Source organism: Salmo salar, chromosome ssa16, assembly GCF_905237065.1.
Source record: "Salmo salar chromosome ssa16, Ssal_v3.1, whole genome shotgun sequence".
In the NCBI taxonomy this organism is placed as follows: Eukaryota; Metazoa; Chordata; class Actinopteri; order Salmoniformes; family Salmonidae; genus Salmo; species Salmo salar.
In genome coordinates, this window is record NC_059457.1 from 2917887 (window position 1) to 2941364 (window position 23478).

Here is a 23478-nt window from a genome sequence, read left to right on the forward strand (position 1 = left end):
TATATACTGTGATGTTAACATATTTATCTTTTTTTACCTTTATTTACTTTTTTTACCTTTATTTTATGAGGGAGTCCCATTGAGAGTTTTATTTAGCAAGGGAGCCCTGCATGACAAGTCCAGCAGCAATTAGACATTCATGTTTGAGACTCAAATACTTAAATTAGTTAATATTGGCCATTAACAAGTATTGTCATCTTGAGTGTAGTACCTAAAAGAAATGAGCGTAGCAGCTTCTTCATACAAAATTGTTCTTTATTATAATGAAAAGTTAGATATAACCGACAATAGCCAATAATAATGGATTTCCTCAGATATATCCAGTTCCCAGTCTGTAGTGGACCTTCTTCACAAAATCAACAGCACTGCCAGCACAAAGCTAGAGGGGAATTATACCATTAAAAAACAATTAGTGAAATACCTCCTGTATAAGCCAAGTTAGACCTAACCAAATCATGAGAAAACAAAAAGATCATTACTTGACAGACTGGAAAGAATTAATAAAAAAACTGAGCAAACTGGAATGCTATTTGGCCCTAAACAGAGAGTACACAGTGGTAGAATACCTGGCCACTGTGACTAGACCAAAATTAAGAAAAGCTTTGACTATGTACAGACTCAGTGGGAACAGCCTTGCTATTGAGAGAGGCTGCCGTATTAGAAACACATATTTCCTTCAGATTACACAGACCCACAAAGAATTGGAAAACAAATCACATTTTTATTAGGTGAAATACCACAGTGATCCATCACAGCAGCAATATTTGTGACCTGTTGCCACAAGAAAAGGGCAACCAGTGAATCACAATCACCATTGTAAATACAACCCATATTTATCAGTTTATTTATTTTCAGTTTTGTACTTCAACTATTTGCACATTGTTACAACACTGTACATAGCCATAATATAACATTTGAAATGTCTCTATTCTTTTGAAACTTTTGTAAATGTAACGTTACTGCTCATTTCTGATTGTTTATTTCATTTTTGTTTATTATCTGTTTCACTTGCTTTGGCAATGTAAACATATGTTTCTCGTGCCAATAAAGCCCTTTGGATTGAGTTTAATTGAGAGACAGAGAGACAGAGAAAGAGAGAGAGAGAGGCTGCTATTGAGAAAGCAGGGGACCATTGTGCACGTTTTCCAAAAGGTACAGGTTGTTTGCAATTTATGTAGAGGTAGACAGCAATAAATACAATATAACTATGTCTGTGTACCAAATGGCACCCTATTCCCTATATAGTGCACTACTTTGGACCAGGACCCATAGGGCTCTGGTCAAAAGCAGTGCATTATGTAGGGAATAGGGTGTCATTTGGACACACATTATCAATGTCCTTGAAGTCATGGCTAAAAACTGCATATTATTATGTTTCACTGGCACACGAGAACAGTTGCATTTAATAATTAATGTTGTACATTTAAAATGAGAAACACAAGGAAATAAACTAGCTCATTAAAGACAATGGTTCAAATACCATATTACCGGTATGGTAACTAGTGTCTAGTGCTGCAGCTTAGAGGATTCAAGAGCTCAAAGATGGTCAGCCAACTGTATTTATATTCTTACAAAACTATGATTATTTTGTTGTGCAAAAGTATGGCATTATTAACTGTTTCTTAAAGCACACAGTGAATAATGTATTACAGTCTGTTCACAGACATGTTCAGGGAGTTGAATCACATGTTTGAGGAGACACATTTGCTATGAAAAAAAGGACTACTGCTTCCATAAGTAAATTTACATTCTCTGATGTAGAAAGAAGATCTCTTATTTTCTGATGACAAGATTGTTTGTTCTTACCACCATGTTGAAACAAAAGGACCTAGTTCCCTTCTGTATCCTATTAAATGCATGATCCCCCCTTGCTAAAAGATACGTCAACATGAGAATATCAAATTAACAAAAAACTCTTAACTGTGAAATGCAATAATTACTGTGACGTTATGACACCATCATAATCTAACAAGGATTGGCCTTTGGCACATGATGAAATATGTTATCAGAATATTTGAAAGGACAATTTATATATAATCTATAATGTTATAGTGATCATTATACAAACAGTGACTTAAAATGTCAAAATGTGATAAATTCAAGAAAATGCACACTTGTAGAAAATCTAAGAGGAAAAAGTTGTGAGGACGAAACAAATTAACATTTACATTTTGGATTAACACTGATCTTTCTTTCAATAAAAATATTACTCCCAGACAAAATCCTTTAAAACATACCATTGTGTGATCTGGAATCAAACTTACACATTTTGTCTTACCCTATCTAAATCACTAATGGTAACATACTGTGTTTCACATTTTCTGAACGGAAAACAATACTTTCTACCCACTGGTTTCAGCAACACTTTATTTGACACCCAGCGTCATTATGTCATAACAGCTGTAACACTGTCATGACACATACATTTAGACCTGTTGTGACATATATTGCATTCTTTTATCTGGTTATGACACCTACATAAGTGTTAAAAACCCACAAAACCTACTACACAAGGCAAAACATTCCATTACACCATTGCCTACTTGTCAACAGTATGTTTATGTTATATAACATTTTATGAAATTGACCATATTAAATTATCATTGTAATTGTCCACACATTGATGTCAGACATGCACCTACCCCAATGCTGTTGCTGAAGACTGGGATGAATGCAGGAGCAGATTCCAGGAGCAGGACAAGACACCTTTTTTGACTGATGACTGACATAAGGGCACGCACATGATAGGCCTATCTGGCTTATATGATTATGATAGTCATAATGCTTCTTCACAGGGTCATAAAGAGTATTTTCTTAGTCTGATTAAAGTGACACAGGATAGGCAAAATGCTTCATGACAGTGTCATAAAGTGCATTTTCTGCAATTTATTTAAAATATGACAGAGACAAAAAAAAAAGGAAACTTCTTGGCAGGGAAAAAACAAATACATTCTTATGTAGGTGTCATTACCAGCCATAAAATAACGCAATATATGTCACAACAGGTGTAACTATATGGGTCATGACAGTATTATGACCATGTTATTACATGTTATGTCAGCTTTCATGACATATTATGACATGTGTATGACCATGTCATAATGTGTTATGATGCTGGGTGTCAAGTAAAGTGTTATCCTGGTTTCTCACATCTTCATCATAGTGCATCTCACTTAGTCTTTTTTCCCTTTCTGGATTTCATAGGTTTTCCCCCTCAATGTCAGTGGTGCTATTTCCAAACAACGTGACCAGCTGCTCTTCGTAATTTGCAATGTTTCTCTTCATGATGTCCATGCATGGGCCCAGCAACCTCTCAAATGCCTGGACGTCCATAACTGGTAAACACAAGAGGAGAGGTGTCAGACACAGGAAGGGATGACTCTTAACAGATGACTTATATCACATGTAGGTCCTGATCTGACAAAGATCCACATTGATAAAGAATAAGAGCAGCCCATGATTGGGTTTGGAAACGTTATTAGCCCTTAAATCCTTATGTCTTCCGTCCTTGTTTGTCCAATTCTTCTCAAACCGAATTGGAGGAGACTCTAATAAGCTTTGAGAAAAATGTAGGACAAGGACGGAGGAGTATATAAGGAATTTGAGACACAGCCCACAGAGTAAAGGCAGTATACCTAAACATTTAACACTTCCCACAGCATAAGCTGAAGCAGCTCTGGGTTTGTTCGTGACCAAAGCCAGTTCTCCAAAGTACTGCCCTCTTGAGCACGTGGCTATATCGACCTCCTCATCCTCTTGGTCTTTTTTCGTCTAGAGAGAAGACATAAGAGAGCAATATAAACAACATAATATCCCACAAATGGCCTCCTGAGTGGCGCAGCGGTCTAAGGCACTAGAAGCGTCACTACAGACCCGAGTTCGATCCTGGGCTGTATTACAACCGGCCGTGATCGGCAGTCCCATAGGGCGGCGCACAATTGGCCCAGCATCGTCCGGGTTAGGGGAGGGTTTGGCCGGGGGGGCTTTACTTGGCTCATCTAACTCTAGCGACTCCAGGCGCCTGCAGGCTGACCTCGGTCGTCAGTTTCCTCCGACACATTGGTGCGGCTGGCTTCTGGTTAAGCGGGCAGGTGTTAAGAAGCGCGGTTTGGTGGGTCATGTTTCGGAGGACGCATGACTCGACCTTCACCTCACAAGCCCGTTGGGGAGCTGCAGCGATGAGACAAGATCGAAATTGAGGAGAAAAAGGGGGTAAAATCCCACAAAAAATGTAATAAAAAAAATATCTCACAAATCCATTTTAACTAAATTTCTATGTATGATACATTCAAATCTGTAATGTCTTAGAGACAAACTTACCCTGCTTCTTTTCATGGTGATTCTAACTTGACCAGATTCAACTATATAAAAACAATCTGCTAGATCCCCCTGCAACAGAACATACATTACAGTATTTCAATTTGCAAATAAACAATACATTAGAATGAAATAAATACTTGCAAGAACTGGAATTACCTGGCATGATCATATAGAATAGAATAGAAGATGGAGAAAACAATACCTGAGAGATGATCTGTTCTTCATCGCTGAATGGTTTAGAAGACAGCACGTCCACTACTTTCATTCTCTCTGAAAGCTGGGGATTACAGGGAAGGCAAACTTTGTTAAGACTGGTTTGCAGGGATGAGTTTGTTCTATACTTTAAAATACACATCATCTGAAAGCTGGGGATAACAGGGCACACACTGATTGGATTGCAGGGACGTGTTTGTACTAATGTGAGAAAGAAAATGCACTTTACGTTCACAAAAACATATTCTACTGATAAAGACAGAAACACAATAGACCTATACCTCTAGTGATGTAAGGAATGGAAGGGATTCAATGAACTCCTCATAAAGTCTCCTCTTCAACGCGTTGTTCTTTACAATGATCCTCCTGAATGTCAGACGATCCTGAAAACAGGCACAGTTGTCAGTATATCTCTAATCATTTATAATGGTAGGATGAAAACAACAAGTCATGTCGATGTCTGGCAATGGTGAATGATATAGTCAAGACAAACAGTCCACCATTTGGGATTGTTTTGTTCAGTGCAGTACTATTTCCACTCCTATGATTCATTTTTCCTTTTAGTCCCTGTGTCCAACATAACATTTTCCAGCAGAGGGAGCTGCATCTCTAACCAATGTCAAGATTTTCCCCAAAAAGCTGCAGAAGTGTCCTATTATTATTATATCAAGCTATTATCATTGGTTGGTTTATCCGGATCCCCATTAGCTTTTACCGAAGCAGCAGCTATTCTTCCTGGGGTCCACACAAAAACACGACAAATAACAAAACACTGATACACTCAGACAAGAACAGTCACATAAATCTATAATACAACAATATACAAACAATACAGCTAAATAATAATGTATGTGTAGATTGCGTGTTAGAGTGTGATAGAGTGTGTCTGTATGTGGGTGGCAGGTAGCCTAGCAGTTAAGAGCGTTGGGCCAGTAACTGAAAGATTGCTGACTCGAATCCCTGAGCCAACTAGGTGAAAAATCTGTCGATGTGCCCTTGAGCAAGGCCCAAGTCGCTCTGGATAAGAGAATAAGCTAAATGACTAGAACGTGAATGTTTGTGTGTGTGTCATTTCACAGTCCCTATTGTGCCATGAGTTGTTGTTTTATACATTTTTTGTGGTAATTTTGCTGTTTGGTTGAGTAATTGGAGATAGCTCTGTATAATACTGTGGTGGGTGATTCTTAAACCAGTTTTAATCATGGCGGTAACAAAGTGAGTTAGAAAACAATGATGCATCTGCAACAATCAGCTACCATTCTGAAGACTAAGATGCTTAGTTTATGGCACAGTGTCTTAATTTAAATATATTTAACATTTGTCAGAATTTTGTACATTTTCACCCCCAATTCTCATTACCGAAATGCGTCCGGATTAAATTCTCTGGTCATTTTATACAATTTACTTTAGAAAAACCTAACTTATTTGAATAAAACACCAAATATGTTGCAGTAGTTTGTCCATAAATCATAAATGTTTTATACTAGTTGAAGTTCACATTAAACTATAATATTTATTAAGTAAAAACACAATGTCTTTCTTATTACCGTAACATGTTTTTTGATTTGCTGTAAAAACACTAATACATTTTTTTATAAAGTTGTATTCACCCATGATGGATCATCTAGAAGAGTAGTCCTTAGATAAGCACAAGTTAATTTAATTTCTTCACTTATATGCGGGAATGAGGATCTTATTCTCAAACACCCTCTTTACGACGCTTGACCTTCTCATTACCGAAATGATTAAAAAGCTCAAATTAGGAAAAACTTAAGAGAATCATTACCTTACCAAAATGGAGGCATGAACGGGCCTCAGTGACGTGTTCAATTGTTCGCTGACTCATGACGGCTGTCTCCTGTTACTTGCAGATTGAGCTAAGGGCCTCTCATTACCGAAACACACATTTCTCATTACCATATAATTTTACGTCCGTTTCGGTAATGAGAACCTTAATTTCGGTTACGATAATAAGCTAATTCTAATGTATAGTCAATGGGTGTGCTGCGCTAACTTAGATTTTTTACCAGGACCACTGTTTACACCTATTGTATAGATTTTTTGTAAAACATCAGTTATTTGAATAAATAGAAGTGAACAAGAAATATGTGTGTATAAACCGACATTTAATTAACTTAAAGCCACAATCAGGAGTTTGTGTTTCAGCAAACTTTTTAGGGAAGTTAGAGACCAATACACACAGGCAGTTAGAAAAGCCAAGGCTAGCTTTTTCAAGCAGAAATTTGCTTCCTGCAACACAAACTCAAAAAAGTTCTGGGACATTGTAAAGTCCATGGAGAATAAGAGCACCCCCTCCCAGCTGCCCACTGCACTGAGGATAGGAAACTCTGTCACCACCGATAAATCCACTATAATTGAGAATTTCAATAAGCATTTTACTACGGCTGGCCATGCTTTCCACCTGGCCACCCCTACCCCGGTCAACAGCACTGCACCCCCCACAGCAACTCGCCCAAGCCTTCCCCATTTCTCCTTCTCCCAAATCCAGTCATGTGATGTTCTGAAAGAGCTGCAAAATCTGGACCCCCACAAATCAGCCGGGCTAGACAATCTGGACCCTTTCTTTCTAAAATTATCTGCCGAAATTGTTGCAACCCCTATTACTAGCCTGTTCAACCTCTCTTTCGTGTCGTCTGAGATTCCCAAAGATTGGAAAGCAGCTGCGGTCATCCCCCTCTTCAAAGGGGGACACTCTTGACCAAACTACTACAGACCTATATCTATCCTACCCTGCCTTTCTAAGGTCTTCGAAAGCCAAATTAACAAACAGATCACCGACCATTTCGAATCCCACCGTACCTTCTCCGCTATGCAATCTGGTTTCAGAGCTGGTCATGGGTGCACCTCAGCCACGCTCAAGGTCCTAAAGGATATCTTAACCACCTTCGATAAGAAACAGTACCGTGCAGCCATATTCATTGACCTGGCCAAGGCTTTCGACTCTGTCAATCACCACATCCTCATCGGCAGACTCAACAGCCTTGGTTTCCCAAATGATTGCCTCGACTGGTTCACCAACTACACTGCTCAAAAAAATAAAGGGAACACTTAAACAACACAATGTAACTCCAAGTCAATCACACTTCTGTGAAATCAAACTGTCCCCTTAGGAAGCAAAACCGATTGACAATAAATTTCACATGCTGTTGTGCAAATGGAATAGACAACAGGTGGAAATTGTAGGCAATTAGCAAGACACCCCCAATAAAGGAGTGGTTCTGCAGGTGGGGACCACAGACCACTTCTCAGTTCCTATGCTTCCTGGCTGATGTTTTGGTCACTTTTGAATGCTGGCGGTGCTTTCACTCTAGTGGTAGCATGAGACGGAGTCTACAACCCACACAAGTGGCTCAGGTAGTGCAGCTCATCCAGGATGGCACATCAATGCGAGCTGTGGCAAGAAGGTTTGCTGTGTCTGTCAGCGTAGTGTCCAGAGCATGGAGGCGCTACCAGGAGACAGGCCAGTACATCAGGAGACGTGGAGGAGGCCGAAGGAGGGCAACAACCCAGCAGCAGGACCGCTACCTCCGCCTTTGTGCAAGGAGGAGCAGGAGGAGCACTGCCAGAGCCCTGCAAAATGATCTCCAGCAGGCCACAAATGTGCATGTGTCTGCTCAAATGGTCAGAAACAGACTCCATGAGGGTGGTATGAGGGCCCGACGTCCACAGGTGGGGGTTGTGCTTACAGCCCAACACCGTGCAGGACGTTTGGCATTTGCCAGAGAACACCAAGATTGGCAAATTCACCACTGGCACCCTGTGCTCTTCACAGATGAAAGCAGGCTCACACTGAGCACATGTGGCAGACGTGACAGAGTCTGGAGATGCCGTGGAGAACGTTCTGCTGCCTGCAACATCCTCCAGCATGACCGGTTTGGCGGTGGGTCAGTCATGGTGTGGGGTGGCATTTCGTTGGGGGGCCGCACAGCCCTCCATGTGCTCGCCAGAGGTAGCCTGATTGCCATTAGGTACCGAGATGAGATCCTCAGACCCCTTGTGAGACCATATGCTGGTGCGGTTGGCCCTGGGTTCCTCCTAATGCAAGACAATGCCTGACCTCATGTGGCTGGAGTGTGTCAGCAGTTCCTGCAAGAGGAAGGCATTGATGCTATGGACTGGCCCGCCCGTTCCCCAGACCTGAATCCAATTGAGCACATCTGGGACATCATGTCTCGCTCCATCCACCAACGCCACGTTGCACCACAGATTGTCCAGGAGTTGGCGGATGCTTTAGTCCAGGTCTGGGAGGAGATCCCTCAGGAGACCATCCGCCACCTCATCAGGAGCATGCCCAGGCATTGTAGGGAGGTCATACAGGCACATGGAGGCCACACACACTACTGAGCCTCATTTTGACTTGTTTTAAGGACATTACATCCAAGTTGGATCAGCCTGTAGTGTGGTTTTCCACTTTAATTTTTTAGTGGGACTCCAAATCCAGACCTCCATGGGTTGATAAATTGGATTTCCATTGATTATTTTTGTGTGATTTTGTTCTCAGCACATTCAACTATTTAAAGAAAAAAGTATTTAATAAGATTATTTCATTCATTCAGATCTAGGATGTGTTATTTTAGTGTTCCCTTTATTTTTTTGAGCAGTGTACTTCTCCGACAGAGTTCAGTGTGTCAAATCTGAGGGCCTGTTGTCCGGGCCTCTGGCAGTCTCTATGGGGGTGCCACAGGGTTGAATTTTTGGGCCGACTCTCTTCTCTGTATATATCAACGATGTCGCTCTTGCTGCTGGTGAGTCTCTGATCCACCTCTACGCAGATGACACCATTCTGTATACTTCTGGCCCTTCTTTGGACACTTAACAACGCTCCAGACGAGCTTCAATGCCATTCAACTCTCCTTCCGTGGCATACAACTGCTCTTAATACAAGTAACACTAAATGCATGCTCTTCAACCGACCGCTGCCTGCACCTGCCCGCCCATCCAGCATCACTACTCTGGACGGTTCTGAGTTAGAATATGTAGACAACTACAAATACCTAGGTGTCTGGCAAGACTGTAAACTCTCCTTCCAGACTCACATAAAACATCTCCAATCCAAAGTTAAATCTAGAATTGGCTTCCTATTTCGCAACAAAGCATCCTTCACTCATGCTGCCAAACATACCCTCGTAAAACTGACCATCTTACCGATCCTCGACTTTAGCGATGTCATTTACAAAATAGCCTCCAACACCCTACTCAACAAATTGGATGCAGTCCATCACAGTGCCATCCGTTTTGTCACCAACGCCCCATATACTACCCACCACTGCGACCTGTTCGCTCTCGTTGGCTGGCCCTCGCTTCATACTCGTCGCCAAACCCACTGGCTCCAGGTCATCTACAAGACTCTGCTAGGTAAAGTCCCGCCTTATCTCTGCTCGCTGGTCACCATAGCTGCACCCACCCGTAGCACGCGTTCCAGCAGGTATATCTCACTTGTCACCCCCAAAGCCAATTCCTCCTGGAAACACATCTCCCTCACTAGCTTTAAGCACCAGCTGTCAGAGCAGCTCACAGATCACTGCACCTGTACATAGCCCATCTATAAATAGCCCAGACAACTACCACTTCCCCTACTGTATTTATTTATTTAGCTCCTTTGCACCCCAGTATTTCTACTTTGCACATTCATCTTCTGTGAAATCTACCATTCCAGTGTTTTAATTGCTATATTGTGTTTACTTCACCACCATTGCCTATTTATTGCCTTTACCTCCCTTATCTCACCTCATTTGCTCACATTGTATATAGACTTATTTTTCTACTGTATTATTGACTATGTTTGTTTTACTCCATGTGTAACTCTGTGTTGTTATATGTGTCGAACTGCTTTGCTTTATCTTGGCCAGGTCGCAGTTGTAAATGAGAACTTGTTCTCAACTTGCCTACCTGGTTAAATAATGGTGAAATAAAAAAATAAAATAAAAAAAGAGCAACCCCCCCACTTAAAGGAGGATATCCCCTATTTTTACATGTACCTGTTTTAGCACTTACCTGTACTGTTGTTTGATATCCCAATAATTTTTTGTCCATATCCCACATATTTTGATTATTTATAAGCATATCATGTGATGCCATTAAATTTAGAAATTGATCTAAAATACCTTAGAACAACACATATCCATGTCTTACTACACCAATGTTACCTGTAAAGACCTTGGAGAAATAAAAACTTTTTTTTTTTTAAGTCGCCTTTTAACTTTGAAAATACATGCATGTAATTACAGTATTTATACTTATGCTAAAATAAGGGGTATTTTAGTCAATTGCATTAAGATCAGTGATTTTAGTATTATACAAATAATTTGAGATAAACAAATAACACAGTTTGATGAAGTATTGGGTTACTGAATCTCTATTAGCTCAGGACAGTTTTTCAATGGAAATCTATGCAACACTCATTACCAAAACATGCATTCTCATCTACGAAAGCTGCTTTTCATTACCGTAATGCACCAATATTTAGGAAATATTCCGAAAAATAAAATGTATACTTTAGTAATTTTTACTTAATCTGATAGTGTGCCTTTTGTTCTTTATCCAAATATGTGTACATAAATATCACATGTATACACAAGTAATTATGACAAAAAAAACAAGATTCAGAAAAGGTTGTGTTGCTGTAATTAAATACATTACAACATAAATGTATATAATTAAATTTGTTATATATTTGTTTGCCGTGTTATGCTTAATGCAGGCCTTTTCAATAAGTGAGAAATGTAAAAATGTTTTATTAAAATTATGTTTATATCTTTTTTGGACTTTGAAAACTATTGCGGTAATGAGAATTTTTGCATTGGTAGTTTTGGAAATTGTGGTAAAATGCATAATATCTGATCAATAAACATAATAATTATTAATTAAATAGCTAAAAGATACTAATCTTAGTAATCCAAGAGGAATTATGGTTGAAAATGTGTTTCTTTTTTTAACATCATTATTTTGTCAAGTGCCAGTTTCTTGAGAATCACCCATGTGTTCCCGTGAATTTGGACTTGGGGACTGTGAAGAGACCCCTGGTGGCATGTCTTGTGGGGTGTGTCTGAGCTGAATGTTATTTAATTATGCAGACAATCTGGAATTTTCATCACAGTAGTATCTCTCATAAAAACTAAAAAGAGAAGATGATAATCTCTTGTCAACCCTCAACCAGGAAAGACTGGCATGCATGATGTTGATGTTAGTTCTGTATGCAACAAGGCATGCTGCTCTGTTTGAGCCAGCTGCAGTTTTGCTTGGTATTTTTTTGCGGCACTTCACCATTTTACTGGACAGTAATCAATATTGGACAAGACCAGAGCCTGAACAACTAGTGCAGTTGATTTGTGTAAAAAACGCAGAACACCTTTTTATAGACATACCCCTCCACATCTTCACAACTAATTTGTCAATATGACTTGACCATGATAATTGACCATCCAATGTTATACCTAGGAGTTTACCGTCCTCAACTTGCTCAATGGTCATACCCTTTATGCACAACTCCAGTTGAGGTTTACATCGTAGAGAATGTTTTGAACCAAATACAATGCTATTATGAATTACCCATTCTAACTTTCCCCAAGTACTCAATGCCATGGTCTGGTAGCATTTGGGGTTTATCACCTGTACAAGGACTCATGTGCTGCTAATGTACAGAGTGTAATCCTTACAGCTCAGAGAGGAAGGATTCTTGGAAGCTCTTTGTACAAAACATGGCTTTTACCTCACTGAGCTTTCTCAGATGTTTATCGATAGCTTAATACATACAGTGCATTCGGAAAGTATTCAGACCCCTTGACTTTTTCCACATTTTGTTACAACCTTATTCTAAAATTGATAAAATAATTTTTTCCCCTAATCAATCTACACAGAATACCCCATAATGACAAAGCGAAAACAGGTTTTTAGACATTTGTGCAACTGTATAAAAAAAATGTTATGCATCTTATTTACATAAGTATTCAGACCCTTTGCTGTGCATCCTGTATACATTGATCATCGTTGAGATGTTTCTAGAACTTGATTAGAGTCCACATGTGGTAAACTAAATTGATAGGACATGATTTGGAAAGGCACACACCTACAGTATCTATATAAGGTCTTACTGTTGACAGTGCATGTCAGAGCAAAAACCAAGCCGTGAGTTCGAAGGAATTGTCTGTAGAGTTCCGAAACAGGATTGTGTCGAGGCACAGATCTGGGGAAGGAAACCAAAAAATTTCTGCAGCATTGAAGGTTCAGCTGAAATGTGTATTCCGCATTTAACCCAAACTCCTCTGAATATGAGAGGTGCGGGGGCTGCCTTAATCGACATCCACGTCTTCGGCACCCGGGGAACAGTGGGTTAACTGCCTTGCTCAGGAGTGGCCAGACTCCTCAGTGAAAGGCACATGACAGCCCACATGGAGTTTGCCAAAAGGCACCTAAAAGACTCAGGCCATGAGAAACAAGATTCTCTAGTCTGATGAAACCAAGATTGAATTCTGGTCTGAATGCCAAGCGTCACGTCTGGAGGAAACCTGGCACCATCCCTATGGTGAAGCATGGTGGAGGCAACATCATGCTGTGTGGATGTTTTTCAACGGCAGGGACTGGGAGACTAGTCAGAGTAAAGGGTCTGAATACTTATGTAAATGGATATTTCAGTTATTTATTTTTATTTCTAAAAACCTGTTTTTGCTTTGTCCTTATGGGTATTGTGTGTAGATTGATGAGGGAAAGAAAATATTTAATCAATTTTAGAATAAGGCTTAACGTAACAAAATGTGGAAAAAGTCAAGGGGTCTGAATACTTTGCACCACCTTACAAGCATTTTGTCCATGTGATTGATGCAAAATTGACGACTGAGCCATGCCGACAATGACCGTTTCCCAGAAAACTGCTACCCCATCATACAATATGCACTGTACAGTGCTGCCGGTTACTGCATGTACTATGAGGAACAGTTTAGGGGAAAGAAAATAATTCACTCACCAGGCACCAGAGAGCTCCGGGCGAGGTGGCTATGATGGTAGCAGCCCTGGGGGTGTTGTACATCAGGGCCAGCTCTCCAAAGCTCCCCCGGTTATCATAGGCTCCCACAGTCTTCTCAATGCCATCAACCCTCATGCAGATATCAAACATCCCTCTGAGAAAGGGGGGAGAGAGGACAAGATTTAAAGAGAACAATTTGGATCATATAACAGTCCTTTCAAGACAAATACAGTGATGAACTGAAATGAAACAATTGCCAAATATACTATGACGTATTGAGGAACATTTGGGGAGTAACCCCGAAAGGTTGTCAGTCCAACAGTTTAACCATTACGCCAAGAAGTCCAAACCTCTTGATGAGGTTGTTAGGTTTTAAGGTTACTATAGTATGTCAGCGTTTACCTTTCTATGACGTAGAAGTTATCCCCATCGGCATCTTGATCTATGATGTGCTCTCCTACCTCAAAGAACTTCTCAAACATGGCATCAAGTACTTGGGAAAATTGTTCCTGTGGTATGAGAAAACAAACAATAAATAAAAATAGACTGAAACAAAGACCTGAGGATTATATCAAACTAGCAGTCAATTCAAATAGAAAACATTGTATTGAGTATTTGTAATAATAAGGCCCTAGGCTACACATTACTCATTACACAGCATCAAACATACAGTACGTAGGATACATGAATACTTCAACTTGATTCCTCGCTACATGCTGTTACAATACTTAAAAATAATTGGCAAAACAATCCCACAGCGCATCGGGCCATGGCACAAAGCTACTGGTCACAGGCTACAGTCTATTCTCTTTTCTGTGTATAAAGTGTGTGCTTGCGTGTGCGTGTGTAATGAACCATAGCAGATAGTGAATGGAGGGAAAGGGAGACCCACTACAGTACGATGAGGGAATAAAAATATAACATTCTTCATCTTACCGGGTCCAGGTTTTTAAACAGGAGGATATCTCTGCAGGCCTCCTGTAGTCTTTGCCTCTGCTCGTCTGTTTTAGGGTGGGTAACCTGGGAAAGCACCCACATGCTATGTTATTGACAAAGATATTTTGAAAGAACACTTCTTCTTGTCCTTCACATCCAATTATCTGTATACTCCATGCACTAATACCAATACTCATCTAGTACAACATCATTTAGAAAACATAGCTGACATTTGGCTTGTCATCATTTTTTATCTCCAGAGAGTTAATTTCTTCAACAGTTCCTCTGTAGTCTCTGTAATAGTTTCTTGTACAGTACCACTTTTTGAAATGCAGGGCCATCTTACTCTCTGCTCTTTGTCCTCCTCGTCTTCATCAGGGTTGAATGCCTCGGCACACACTGTATGATAGAAGAGATTATTGAAAGTTACTGCAAGACATTCACATTCACTGAAAATACAATATGCTGACCAGAAACAGATACATTCTGTTGAAGACATATGTTGCTTGTCAGAAAAGGTTAACAAAAAAATCGAAGAAATGTAGAAAATGAGAAATACAAGATTGTGCACAGAAAGGTGTCACAGTATTTAATCCATTACTGATCCTAGTCTTATAAGCAACTGTCTTATTCATGGTGGATTTAGAGCCTTTGTGTAAAATTATTTTATTAAACACAACCTTGTTTTAAAGTATTGGGCCTATAACAAACTTCATCAAGATGTACGTTGTCTGTGTAAGAGATTCATTTAAGATAATACGAGGTCCATGTTCCAACAAAGGAATATATTGTAAAAATATGTAGATATCCATGACATCTCTGAGAGATTTAGTAATCATAATAAAGTATCACTTTTTAAACAGATCAGAGAGATAAAGAGTGAGTTAACACAACCAGAATTGAGCCAGAGTTCAGACCCTACTTGTGACTAACATAAAGCACATACTGTATTTATTATGGGGTGATAATACCTTCATTTTACACTTGAAGTTGACACAAAATACTTTTTGATTGAAGATGCCATAGACCATTTTCACAGTGTGATGACAGTTCAGCTTCTCTAATACCACACAAAAACAAAAGGCACTGACCCCAAACCTCCCCTTAAGACTTTAACGATAGGTGACCAGGGGGCCTCTCTTTTCACCTTTCTTCTGGCAAGAGTGCCCAACAGCTAGCCTGGTCAACCAGACTGAGTGCTACGCTCATTGGTGAGCGCACTGGTCAGTATCGTTGACCGGCCTAGCCAATCAGCTCCTAGATGCCTCCAGCCAACCATCCTCTTACTAACCATCCAGAAAACAGTACAGTCACTCTTCTGTCTGTCCGTCTTCATCAATAACCTCAACTTCCCACACAACAGACGAGGATGGATCCTCATATCAACACGGTCCTGCTGCCGCTAGTTTCATCTCATGTCAACCTACATCATTTTGTGATTGACTTCCTTCCTGGGGTTTGTTAAAGGAAGATCGAGATGACGGTGATAATTCATCTCTATTGTAAGCAGAGGCCGGGTAAAATGAAACACAGTGGAGGAAGATATTGGATTAATGGCCTCTGTGAGTGTTAATGCCTACCAGTTACATTATCCAGGGGATTTTCATATCCACAACGACCGGAGACTTTACCTGTCCTACATACTCATTCTTACTCTAATTTTAAACAAAATCAAAAGAATAGAACTAAAAACATTGTGATCTTTACTACAGAGTGGACCTAAAAAAGTATGCAGCCTGACTACCTGTGTAACTTCAGAAATTATCCTTGAGTAAGAGATCTGTTTTGTAAGTAGACTGCTGACTGAACGAACAGGCCAGACAGAGAAGTACCGTACTGTAGAAAATTGAAGATTCCTGGTAAAGTAAGTCAATTATTGAAATGGTGGTGTGTTGTTATAAGAACAGACACTACAGTGCTGCTGACTAAATTACTGCTGATTTCAGGCTCTCTGGGACTGGGTATTTCACAGTTGAAAAGTTAAAATAGACTACAGCAGAAGCATATCCCTACAGTGGTTTGTCCTTTAAAAGTTGCAGCGTACTGCGCCACAGCTTACATGGTGCCGCAGAATTCTATGGCACGTTATTTAAGTGCCAGACACTGGTACCATTAATGCTAGTTAGTGCTAGTTTGACCATCAGAGGACATCTTTGAGAAGCATTTGATAGCCTTCAATAAAGGCTGTACAAGAGAATTTAAAACCTTTTTTGTAAGAACATAGTATATGGGACTGATTTTAAGACATTTTTCTTAATTAATTTGATTAACATTATGATGTTTCTATTCCAAGAAAAATGCTCTGGTTTTCCGTTAGGATGGAATGGAAAATATGGCGCTGTACAACGTGACGGTCAGGAGTAGGCTACAGTACGTGGCTATTTTTTTTTAAAGAATCCCTGTGTTGTGCGGGCACACGGGAGACCGGGGTTCAATTCCCCGACTGTCCTTGTAAATAAGAATTTGTTCTTAACTGACTTGCCTAGTTAAATAAAAGGTTACACTAAGAGCATAACATTTCTACACCCTAATTGTAGTCTACCCAATACCCAAACGGAGATTCAGTGAAAATAAAAATCACATTGATTTTTCAAGACCAGTCCCCACGCTTGTCTCAGAGCAGTGCGAAATGGTGCTAAAATAGTTGTAGGCTATTGCTTCAAATCCTATTGCTTCTATCTTCAATATGCTTTTTAAATAAATAAGGCATACACCACTTTTAACAGCACATTACTCAACACTAGTGAGACTCATGTTGCCTACGGTAGGCCTACAGTATATAGAAAAATATGACATGACTCTCCGCCAATAATTACATATGAAGGATTCTAATTTAAAACCAAAAGCCACCTCATGGGTCTCCCGGTGGCGGCCGGCACTGGTATCAAACCTGCATCTGTAGCAACGCATTTTGCACTGCGGGAGCCCCCATCCACTCTGGAGCCCCCATCCACAAAAGTATCAAAATACAGAGAGGTGTTGGTAAAGGTATATCGTCCTGCTAATAGCCCATAAATGGGCTATTATAATACTGTACATGGTGTCCAAGTCAGGATAACCAAAACATTTATTTATTAAAGACTATAAAAAAAAATGTGGTACTTATTTATTTTGATCCAAAGCCATGAATGAGCGAGTCACTCAGCTTTTTGTAGGTGCCGGGCTATATGACTGTGCCATCAACTTGATCATTTTTCACGATATTTTGGAGGTTATTTCGTTTTCAAAAAATGAAAGTGAGCAATTGTAATCTGAATAAAGGCCAAAACATTTATTTATGTTTTTAGATGTAATACATAATACTTTTTGCTGTATTATTTGTTTTGTCTTTTCTGGTGGATTAAACTGAAAGTGCAACCAATCACGGCCGGTTGTGATACAGCCAACCTAACATAGAAATACATTTGAAGATATAACTATCCCCCTACCCTCCTTCTAGGCAAGTCTATTGTCCAGCTACCTGCTAATAGCCATAATGGTGGTGTACAACGTGACCGTGTGTGTTTGAAAGAGTATTTTCCAGTAAGCAACAATTTGTTTATGTCACACCCTGAACGGTTTCATCTGTCTTTGTGATTGTCTCCACCCCCATCCAGGTGTCGCCCATCTTCCCAATTATTTCCTGTGTATTAATACCTGTGTTCTCTGTTTGTCTGTAGCCAGTTCGTCTTGTTTTTTCAAGTCAACCAGCGTTTTGTGTCTCAGCTCCTGCTTTTTCCAGTCTCTCTTTTCTCGCCCTCCTAATTTTGACCCTTGCATGTCCTGACTCCGAGCATGCCTGCCTGACCACTCTGCCTGCCCGACCCTAAGCATGCCTGCCGACCGGTACCGTTGCCCCGCCTCTGGTTTACTGACCCCTGCCTGCCTTGAACTGTCTATTGCCTGCCCCTGTTGGAATATTAAACTATTGTTTATTCGACAAGGTCTGCATCTGGGTCTTACCTTCACACCTGACAGTTTACCTTCATTAGACAACTTTGTTCCAATATTTCTGTAATTCAGTAATATTTATACCCATAGTATTGCTTTATGGAGCCCTAACTAAATAAACATCGGATTTTGAAAGAGTATTTTTATAATTATTTCATTAACGAAAGCATTAAGATGCCATTATTGGTTACATTGTTTTAGTTTGAACGTGCAGACTGGCACTAAGAACAGCGGGAACGTCTCCCTAGTCAGCTCCATTATTAGCGCAACGCCCCTTAAAGTGCTGCTCTGTGCTACCCAGTGTGGCGGGGTGGCGGTCCACCCCCTCCCCTCCCTTCCCCATAGGCTAGGTCTGTCTTCTGTGCGCAGCTCTACGGCCCATCCCATGCCCCCTGCCCTCGTGCCTTGAACCTCGTGTGCTTTCAGTGGATACAGCTGGAGAACTGCAAGGCAATCCCATTGTGTGCCACTCGGGTGCCATGACCAATATGACCCATATATATTGTCCTGCTAATAACTGTTAATAATATATCTGAGAATATCCAAGGGGCTTTTACATAATTCTAAATTAATAACAATAATAATCGCTTTGTTTAAAAAAAATAACATTTTGGAGATGACTTTTGTTTTCAAATAACGTAAAATGAGCGAGAGAAAGGCCAATCTTGAACATGGGGTGAGACACTGTTACTAATTTGTAAATAAAGCCAGTTTGTTATTTAGAATAATTTATTTATGTTTTTAGAGGGAGAGAAACCAAATACCTACAGTCATCTCATGGGTCTCCCAGTCGAGGCCAGTACGGGTATTGAACCAGCATCTGTAGCAACACAGTGTCTTAGACCTTTGCGCCACTCAGGCGCTGTACAACGTGACAGGTCGGGAGAGGGCTACAATACTACAGTAAGAGCAAAATAATCCTAACAAAATAAAATGATAAATACCTTAGTGTAACAACAGTTTTAGTAAGTAATACTGAAGTCGTGCACAATTATCAGTTTCTATTTAGGTTTATGTCGCCCATTCATTGTCAGTTAGAGACACAGTAGGACCCAAAAGCATAATCGGTGCTCTAACTCCCCCTTGCGCTGGTCTGGAGCAATGAAGTGGTGACGCAGGGTACCGTACTAAACCACAATATTACCTCTAAGTCCCGCAGCATAATAAACTTTTAGTGGAGCAACCACTGTACTAATAATGTTCAGGCTTTTGTTCTACCCTAACACACCAGAAACAACAAAAATAACACACTCACCTGATGCTCTTCTAATAAATCGACTCATCACAGGAGCTGAAAAAAAAGTGGAAAAGCGAAGTGTGAGGTGATCATATAGGATTACATTGGAATCTGTTGTGGTGAAACTGCCATGTCAGTTTGCGATATTACAGCAACAAATATCACTTCAAACAACGAACACTGTTTTATTCCCTCAGACATCATTGCATATCATTGCACACGCGATAGAACAGCAGAGTGTGTCCTACGATTTTTTTTAAATGACTTTTCTGGAAGCTCATCTCCTCCTTTTCCGAAACAAAACCAATAACAAATGCACCTGGGGCGACCAGTGGCACTGTTTCACCTTTTGCAGATCTCAGCTTTAAGGCCAAATCAAGAAATATTGCAGTGATACTATACATGATCTACATTTTTTTAAATCAAAGCTGGCAACTGAATGACAGGTGAAAAAGGACTCTTAACCTACTGTGGATTGTTATAACAATGTTGAACACAGATGTTACCTACTGCTGAATGCATATCCCCCCTTTTTGATAACTTCATCAATATTGCCCATGTGGAGCTAACATGGCTGCCATGGAATTGGTTGTGTCATGTAAATGCATCATAATACTTTTGGTAGAAACCGCAATGTCCAAACTCTCTATTATATCTTTGCTTTGCAAAACACCAGGGAAGCAAGCACCCTTTGCTAACCTAAAACTCCCAATAAGGAAGTGATGCTGAGTCCTTTAAAGTGTGTTTTGCTTGTTTGATCAAGTAACTGTCCAATGAAAATCTAACTTTTAAAAGTTCATATTCATTCAAATGTATCTATAAAGCCCTTTTTACATCAGCCGCTGTACAGAAACCTTGCCTAAAACCCTAATATTCTGTTAACTCATACCCAAATAACTCATCCTATACTTTTATTTGTGGCCAAAGCATGAATTGGAGAAAAAAAAACACTTAAAAAAGCCCACCTCAAACTTGTATCTCAAACAGACTGTTTAAAAAATGCTTGCTATTGCCTCATAGAGGATGATGAGCTGGCCAATCAGAGGTCTACTCGCATGAATATTTTTAATGACCGGTATACGCCCACACCATTCTATTGTTGGGGTACGCCTACATCATTCTAACACAGAAAATCTGCCTTTTAACACACTTAATTCACATTTTATGGAAGAAAAACAATTTCCCTCATATTGTAATTCATTATAGGTCATATTTCATAGAAATCTGAAAACACTGGACAGTTACTTTAAATGAGAACAAAATGTAATCTTAGTGAACCACACCTACACATGAAAAATACCAGCCTTGTCTCATAGACTAGACGTAACATAGTAAATGTAAATCCAAAACACTCAAATTAGTATGAGATCTTACGTTTGGTAAGACAGAAGGTTACTTTTGGCAAAAATGAAAGAAGGGTGGTCGGTCGCAGTGGATGGGAGATGTATAACGCGAATGTCTAGCAACCCAAAGATTGCATGTTTGAATCTCATCATGGACAATTTTAGCTAATTAGCAACTTTGCAACGACTGAGTACTTTTTAGCTACTTAGTATGTTAGCTAACCCTTCCCCTAACCCTTTAACCTTTTCACAAGTGAGTTCCACCCAGAGTGAATTTCTTTATGCACGTCATGTCAGAATGCACTCACTGTTCCAAAATGTGATTGTTACGCAACTGGACAATTAACCCGTGAGGCCTGCTAATTATCTATAGGCTATTATCTACTTGTCAAATTCAAATAATTTTAAAACAAGTTTTATTTACCTGCCATTTCCTGGTTGAAAAATTCAAATAGTTTGCCTAATTTCAGTTTTTGTGACAAAACAAGCAAGTATAGTGTAGAGAATAATTGAACCATCTAAATCGCTGTGAAATAGTTTCCATAACCCAAAGAATGTGAAATGTCAGAATAATATAAGAGAGAATGATTCATTTCAGCTTTTATTTCTTTCATCACATTCCCAGTGGGTCAGAAGTTTACATACATTAAATTATTATTTTGTAGCATTGCCTTTAAATTGTTTAACGTGAGTCAAAAGTATTCGGTAGCCTTCCACAAGCTTCCCACAATAAGTTGGGTGAATTTTGGCCCATTCCTCATGACAGAGCTGGTGTAACTGAGTCACGTTTGTAGGCCTCCTTGCTCGCACACACTTTTTCAGTTCGGCCCACAAACTTTCTATAGGATTGAGATCAGGGCTTTGTGATGGCCACTCCAATACCTTGACTTTGTTGTCCTTAAGCCATTTTGCCACAACTTTGGAAATATGCTTGGGGTCGTTGTCCATTTGGAAGACCCATTTGCAACCAAGCTTTAACTTCCTGACTGATGTCTTGAGATGTTGCTTCAATATATCCAAATAATTTTCCTGCCTCATGATGCTATCTATTTTGTGAAGAGCACCAGTCCCTCCTGCAGCAAAGCACCCCCACAACATGATGCTGCCACCCCTGTGCTTCACGGTTGGGATGGTGTTCTTCGGCTTGCAAGCCTCCGCCTTTTTCCTCCAAAAATAACAATTGTCATTATGGCCAAACGGTTCTATTTTTGTTTCATCAGACCAGAGGACATTTCTCCAAAAAGTACGATCTTTGTGCCCATGTGCAGTTGCAAACCGTAGTTTGGCTTTCTTATGGCGGTTTTGGAGCAGTGGCTTCTTCCTTGCTGAGAGGCCTTTCAGGTTATGTCGATATAGGACTCATTTTACTATGGATATAGATACTTTTGTACCCATTTCCTCCAGCATCTTCACAAGGTCCTTTGCTGTTGTTCTGGGATTTATTTGCACATTTCGCACCAAAGTACGCTCATCTCTAGGAGACAGAACACATCTCCTTCCTGAGCGGTATGATGGCTGCGTCGTGGTGTGTTTATGCTTGCATACTATTGTTTGTACAGATGAACGTGGTACCTTCAGGCGTTTGGAAATTGCTCGCAAGGATGAACCAGACTTGTAGAGGTCTACAATTTCTTTTGATTTTCCCATGATGTCAAGCAAAGAGGCACTGAGTGTGAAGGTAGGCCTTGAAATACATCCACAGGTACACCTCCAATTGATTCAAATGATGACAGTTAGCCTATCAATCAGAAGCTTCTAATAAAGCCATGACATAATTTTCTGGAATTTTCCAAGCTGTTTAAAGGCACAGTCAGCTTAGTGTATGTCAACTTCTGACCCACTGGAATTGTGATACGGTGAATTATAAGTGAAATAATCTGTCCGTAAAAAAATCGTTGGAAAAAGAAGTTGTGTCATGCACAAAGTAGATGTCCTAACCGACTTGCCAAAACTATAGTTTGTTAACAAGAAATCTGTGGAATGGTTGAAAAACGAGTTTTAATGACTCCAACCTAGGTGTATGTAAACTTCGGACTTCAACTGTATAGGCCTAAGGCTAAGACAATAAGAAGACACAGTGGCAGAAGAAATTCAACCACTCATTTGTTTCATTACAAAACCGGAGAGCGACATCTGTCCGGTGAAGTACACAAAACATATTGCATGTAACAAAGAGTTACATTACCTACAGCATGGTCAAGCAAAGTAATGTTTCCAACATTTACGGACTACTAAACAACTAGATTTAGAACCACAGAGTTGGTTCTAAAGAAAACAGGAGCTGCCTCCACTATTCAAGTACCATTTCAACATCTAATCACATATCCTTAGTCTAAAACACTGACTAACTAAAAAAATACCAAAAACTAGTTAGTCCAACCAACGTAATCCAATGACAGTATGATGTGGCTCTCCATGGTATTGATTTCTGTGTCTGTGTGTGTGTGTGTGTGTGTGTGTGTGTGTGTGTGTGTGTGTGTGTGTGTGTGTGTGCGTGCAAGTAGAAAAAAACGTTTACT

At 39.9% G+C, this 23478-nt stretch overlaps 1 protein-coding gene across 2 annotated transcripts in view; it reads right to left on the minus strand.

Moving 5' to 3' along the window:
* Positions 1-256: 256 nt before the first annotated feature.
* LOC106573038 (cAMP-dependent protein kinase type II-beta regulatory subunit) overlaps positions 257-23478 on the minus strand; it is a 37459-nt gene continuing 14237 nt past the window's right edge. For both annotated transcript variants that reach the window (XM_014147660.2, XM_014147661.2), the window contains exons 2-11: positions 19635-19670; positions 14796-14848; positions 14450-14533; positions 13916-14022; positions 13514-13667; positions 4815-4916; positions 4523-4597; positions 4321-4389; positions 3636-3771; positions 257-3335 (exon numbers count right to left, since the gene is read on the minus strand). In XM_014147660.2, coding sequence (XP_014003135.1) covers positions 3199-3335; positions 3636-3771; positions 4321-4389; positions 4523-4597; positions 4815-4916; positions 13514-13667; positions 13916-14022; positions 14450-14533; positions 14796-14848; positions 19635-19670 — 953 coding nt within the window. In that variant the 3' untranslated portion in view covers positions 257-3198. The remainder of the gene's footprint in view (positions 3336-3635; positions 3772-4320; positions 4390-4522; positions 4598-4814; positions 4917-13513; positions 13668-13915; positions 14023-14449; positions 14534-14795; positions 14849-19634; positions 19671-23478) is intronic.